General features: G+C 50.4%; 1 protein-coding gene across 1 annotated transcript in view; it reads right to left on the bottom strand.

The window, feature by feature from the left end:
• NFASC (neurofascin) overlaps positions 1–6284 on the bottom strand; it is a 193115-nt gene that overhangs the window by 12078 nt on the left and 174753 nt on the right. Inside the window, exon 28 of the mRNA XM_019649618.1 lies at positions 6–62. Within this exon, the coding sequence (XP_019505163.1) occupies positions 6–62 (57 nt within the window). The remainder of the gene's footprint in view (positions 1–5; positions 63–6284) is intronic.

The raw sequence follows: 6284 nt of genomic DNA, 5'->3' as shown, positions 1-6284 counted from the left end.
GGCACACATGAGCCCAATGAACCAGCCCTGGGTGGCCATGTCGGCCTGGTTGTTGGTGTAAGCTGGAGGGGGGAGGGCCAGAAGCAAACATGTGAGGGATGTTGCATGGGGGAAGGTGAGGAGGCAGCGGTGAGGGAAGAACTTCAGCTACTTCACGTCCATGTTCCTCCTCGTGCCTCACGCTACCATCTAGCAGTCCTCTGGCCCAAACTACCCCGCTACAGGGAGAAAGAGAAAATAATTAAGGAGCCAAGGTCAAAAGGTCAGAAAAGAGGCAGAGGAAGGGGGAACAAGGAGCAGAATAAGCAGCAGAAGTCTGACAGACCCTTTAGGAAGAAGAAGTTTCTTAAGGACGAGGCATGGCATTCTTGCAAACCATGGTGGGGACTGAGGGGAGGCCGGGAATTGGCCACCGAGGTACGATTTCCCATCAATGAGCCCAGGTGAAGAGACGGGGCCTGTATGCTAACCAGTCAGAAAACGGGGCCGTGGTCACGTTGCAAACGCCTGTTATAAGAATACCTCTGGGGCCTGCACTGGCCCAGAGCAGCAACCTTGCCCATTAGCATAGCCCCAAAGCCACCCAGGCTTCCTGGCAGTAAGTCTGGGCAGGGTGTAGCCCCAGGATGCCCTTGCTTTATGGTATCTCCCCAACTGGACTGTGCACTCCCCAACAGCAAAGGCAATCCTGTGTGGGTGCCCCCAGATGGCTGGTGGCAAAGTTGGGGCTGGGGCCATGCCTTCAGCGCATCCCATGCCACTTCAGACCATTTCCACAAGCAAAGAAAACCCCTGGTGGCTATGACACACTGACTTGTCCCCTCCCGCCCCCCCGTGACAGTGAGTCCCTCTCTGTCCCTGCCTAGAATATATGGAGGACCTGTCTCCAACTGGGCAGACCCTTCTGTGATGTGACGGGCATGTGGGTGGATCTAGAGGATAGGCCTTCAGGCATCATCTGATGGTGTCCCGGGTGACCCAATGGCCGGGTTTAGGGCTCGGAAGGGGGTGTGGGCTGGGTAGGACCCACTTGCCATTCTCTTTCTAAGGACTGGAGAACAAAAGCGACACCTGTTGAGATGTAGACTGCCATGCAAACAAAGACTTGGAGGAAAGGAAGGATCAGAGGACCAGAAGAGGCACAAAGTAACTGTGGAGCCAGCTGAGGGCCTAGCAGCCTCTAGGAGAGCCAGACGGTATGGGAAGCTCTGAGAGCCCATGGGACGGGGCTTCCTCCTGGAGAGCAGTACAGGAGACAGAAGGGAGGCCCTGGGGCCCTCGCTGTGCTCCGGCGCTTTTATCACGTGCTATTTTGTGCACCAGGCATCTGGAAACTATCCCACCCTTTGTTCCTCTTGGGCAGAGACACTGTCTTTAGAGCCTTCCCAGTGCCTAGCCAAGGGCATTGCACCAAGAGGGTCTCAAACAATAGTGAAGACTGATGAACAAGTCCTACCATGTCTCCAAGCCCTGGCTGCCCAGGGCGAAAAGCAGTTCAGCTCCACGGAACATGGTTGTGATTGACCTGATCTATGCATGCTGTGGGGGAAGGTCCCATCCCTGCTTCCACTTCTGGTCCCACAGGCCACCCCCCACACAGTGTCAAAGAGATCTTCCTAAAACTCCACATAAGATCAAATCACCTCCTGCTTTAACCTCCAGTGCATCTCACTACTATTGGGAAAAGCCTGTATTCCTTGTCGTGACCCATCAGGTGCCATTAGAGCTGGCCCTGCCACCTCTTCAGTCCTGTCTCCCACCACCTTCTCCTCACTTTCTATACTCCAGCCACACTGGCCACTCTCATGCCTGCCTCAAGACCTTGGCATCTGCTGCTCTTTCTTCAGATGGCTGTCTCAGAAAGCCATCAAATGTCATCTTCTCAGAAAGGTCTTCCTGAACCTTCCCAGCTAAAGCAAAGGCCCTCTCCCCATCCAGCCACTCTCTGAGGGCTCTAATTTATCTTTTTCACAGCACTTGTCACTATCTGAACGATAAAAAGTAGTCCCCCTTATCCACAGGGGATATGTTCCAAGACCCCCAGTGGATGCCTGAAACTCGAGTAACTGGTTTTTTCCTATACATACATACATATATACCTACCTACCTACCTACCAATGACAAAGTGTAATTCATAAATTATATACAAGAGATTAATAATAACTCACGATAAAAATAGAACAACTATAACAACATACTGTAATAAAAGTTATGTGAATGTGGTCTCTCTCAAAATATTTTATTGTACTCACCCTTCTTCTTGTGATGATGTGAAATGATACAAAGCCTACGTAATGAGATGAATGACATAGGCACTGTGACTTAGTGTTAGGCTCGACTGGCCTTCTGAAGACATGTCAAAAGGAGGATCCCCTGCTTCAGGTGATCCTGGGTCATCGAGCCATGACGATGCTGACGGTTGGATGTCAGGAGCAGACGATGTCGGTGGTTGGGGAAATTTAGTACTTTTGGATTGCAGTTGACCACAGATAAGGGAGCCACTACTGTATTACCACCATTAACAGTTTCCACTTATAAGCACTGCCTGTGGGCCAGGCACTGCTCTAAGTAGTTTCCTCCACATTCTCTAACAATCCTCACAACAACCCCATAAAGTGTGTTTTAATTATTATCATCTCTATTTTATAGACGAGGAAACTGAGGCACTGAGGTTAAGTGATTTACTCAAGGTCACAGAGCTCCTAACTGGTAGCAATGTGACTCCAGGCTGTCTGGCTCCAGAGTCTGTGCTCTTTACCACTTCTGTCCTTTCACCCAGAAAGTAAGCTCCTTGAAGGAGGGACTGTCAGGTTTATTGTTCTCTCCCCAGTGCTGGGACAGAGCCTCACACATGGGAGGCACTGGATTCACATCTACTCAGTGGAGGAACCCTCCACTTCCTTCATTCAGTCCACTCACCCATTCTTGGCCTGATGGGGCCTCTGCTAACCTTAAACTCCACACTCTCCTCCCTGTGTGTCGCCCATTCCAGCACCAACTCAATTTCCAGCTGTGGGTCTCCTTGAGGATTACCGTATTTTTCTGCCCTTGCCATGAACCCTGCTGGAGGGAGACGCAGACCCAGGCCCATCACAGATTCACTATGTCGTGCTTCAACTGGGCCTTCACTGCTGCCTGGCAATCCTTTTACTCATCTCTTACTGTCCCTCCCAAACGGCACCACCCCTCCCCGCCACCATCCTGCCAGGCTCCACAACCATCCTTCTCCCATGTCAGGTAGGTTCCGCTCTCCCTTCTGAAGCTACTCCCCCTCAGTTGTGGGACCCATGCCTCACTTTCTTGGGAGCTCAATCCTGAACGGATTTCTGCAAACTCTAGCATTTTCAATGTCTTATTCTTTGATGTCTCTTCCTTTCTGCTGTTAAATACGTTGAAGCTTCCTGTATCTTAAAATAAAAGCCCTTGAGGAACCTGCCATATTTTTCAGCTCAAGCTCATGCATTGTCCTTTTGTAGGTAAACCTCCTTAGTCTTCCATTGTCTCCAGTTCCTGCCAACTCCTTTCTCCACCCCCAACAAGCCAATGTCAAGCCCCTCTATACTCAGAGCTTCATCTGCCGTCATGGAATGAATCTTTGCCAAACCTACCTCCGCATCCTTGACTCTTATCTTCACTGTCCTCCAGTCCTGGCTTTCCAACTGGCAATCCTTCTATTCACTTCTCATCGTTCCTCCAGCCAGTGGCACACTAAGCCCAGCGCTTCCTCCAAACAGCTCCTTGGATGGTCCCTCCGCTTGAATGTCAACACGTGTCTTCCTGCCTGCCGCTTTTGCCAGTGGCTTCTGCAGTCTCCTCATCTCTAAGGGCTATCATTACTCCTTCCAAAATGTCTCATATTCACTTCACTGCTCCATTGCAGAGGGGCCCCGTCACCCTCTGCTTACCAGATCCAGAGGACACAATGACACATTATGTTCCTAGGACACTTCCATCAGGCCTGGCCTTCCAGGCTCTCCGGTCTTCGCCTCCCTGCATCTTTGCCACCCTGCCCGAGCACCTGCACTGCAGCCTTTCTTGCTCCCCCTCCCCCTCCCCCCTCCTTCCTGACTCTCCCGCTCCCCTTAGCTCACACCAGCCTCTGAGCTCCAACGTCATCCCCGGTTACTCCGCACAACATAACAGTGCTCTGTTTCCTGGGTCTTGATTTCCAATAAGACTATTAAAGTCTTGAGAATAGGGGCTCCTTTGAGACCTTTAGTCCTTAGGATGATGCAGGCCACATAACTAGTCAGTGTCTACTTATTAACGACCAGTTTAACCCTAATATAATACGGTTAACCTGGAATACTGCTTTAGTTTCTTCCCTGATTACCAGCTAGGGGACACAGGAATTTTGGCCTGACCATGAATGTCACCTGGACCCTGGGATGAAAGGATCACTTCAACCTGTGTTTGGATGGTGATCCCCACCTTTTGCAGAGAAGCTGGTTTGAATGTCTGCGGTGGCCTGTTTGCACCACCAGCTTCCTGATGTTTTTTTGTGAAGTTTGGATATAGGAGGCTGTTGAAAACCAAGTGGGTTTTGTAACTGTGTAAGGTGATGGAGGTTAACTAAACTTACAATATACACAAAATTCATTTTACAATATACACATATACCAAATCATTATGTTACATACCTAAAACTAATCAATACTTTATGTCAATGATATCTCAATTAACAAAAACACCCCAAACCCAGTGGGATCTGGGGTAAGGTGGGCTCAACCTGGCAAACACGAGTCCCACTGCCTCTTACTCTGGACTAGAGGCCATATTTTGTGTGCCTTCCACACCACACCCTACAACCCCACTCAGGAACAGGCGAGTCACCTGCAAGATAGAAGTCAAGTTCCCATGACTCCTAGCTAGTCAGGAGGGATATGGTTTGGGTATGGAGGAGGGGCTCGTCATTCTAGGTTGGCAGAATTATATTTCAGAAATAAGGATAGATGAACAAATATAACAAGGATAGAATTTCTTCAAATGCAATTTGGCTTGGCTGCTCTCACTTAAGCATCTATTTACACCTCTCTCCATTCCCACCTCGCCCCATTCTGGGTTTCTCCCAAACACAGAAGAAAGAGGCTGATGACAGTTGGATTCCCTAGGGTCCCTCCTTCCCGCCTTCCTGAGGTGTGCCATAGGTTGCTGTCTGTCTTGCTGGCCCACTGTCAGCACCCACCATGCTGCTGCCTCACCTCATCCCGCCCACCCAGGATGGAAGAGCTGACAGGACTCTTGGCGCCCAGGGCTATGTGTTTGTAGCCCCTTGGGCCTCTTTGGCTTCAAAAGCTTTAAGGAGGTCATTAACTTCCCATGTGGGACCTTTCGGGTGAGGATCAGGGAGCCTGTTAGCATTCCTAGTGGTTTTCTTCCACTTCCTTCCTCAACCACTATAGCATGTTTGAGTCTGTGGATGTAAGTGATGGCCTGTGGTTGCCTAAATGACCAGTGGTCAAGTCCAGAGATGCACAAACTCTTGCTTTGATGAGACACAGGGACCTGGGGGACTGTGTGAACTTGGCGCTGGAGTCCACACATAGGAAACAGTGTGTATTTTTGAAGGATCTGAACATACCCACAGGCATATGGGAACTTCAGAAAGTGACAATATTTTCCTTCCCTATGTGGTCTGCATAGTAATTTCCAGCCCGCCATGGAGGTAAGTGAGCTCTATGTGCTCAGAGCTAGCTAGGGTCCTAAACTTGCCTACTTCAACCTGCAATGGGATGAATTGGGAAAACTTGGAAGTGCCGAGTGCCTCACTTGCTCTGAAAGCAAGCCATCAGGACCAGACCCTCCAGGGGAACCACAGGAGAAGAGAAATTAACATTTGAGTGAATGCTCGGAAGTATATTATCAGTTGTTTTTTTCCCCTGACCTGCATGTTAACAGCAAAGCAGACTGGGACACCCCTGAGGGCAGGGACTGGCCCTTCTCTCTCTGGCTTTTTCTCCCCAGCCCTCACCCACAGCCCCAGGCCTCAGCCCTGGGAGAAGTCTCACTGTGGAGCAGGCTGCACTGGCTTCTGCAGCATTCCCTAGGATGGAACTCTGTCCTCGAATCTCATCTTTGCTTCCTGCCTCTGTGCTGCGCGCAAGTTTGTAATGAAGCAACATCAAAGCATGCACTGGCGAGCAACACCTTAGGACACCGACTGGGTCAGAGTCCAGCCACCTGCTTCAGCTGGTCAACTGTCCAGTTCCCTTGCCTGGCTCCCAGGACAGCCTGGCCACTCACAGACATCCTGCTTAAGTCTGGCGAGCCTCAAGCAGGCAGCT

Source organism: Hipposideros armiger, unplaced genomic scaffold, assembly GCF_001890085.2.
Source record: "Hipposideros armiger isolate ML-2016 unplaced genomic scaffold, ASM189008v1 scaffold_134, whole genome shotgun sequence".
Classification (NCBI taxonomy): domain Eukaryota; kingdom Metazoa; phylum Chordata; class Mammalia; order Chiroptera; family Hipposideridae; genus Hipposideros; species Hipposideros armiger.
This window is presented reverse-complemented; position numbering and strand designations above follow the sequence as displayed.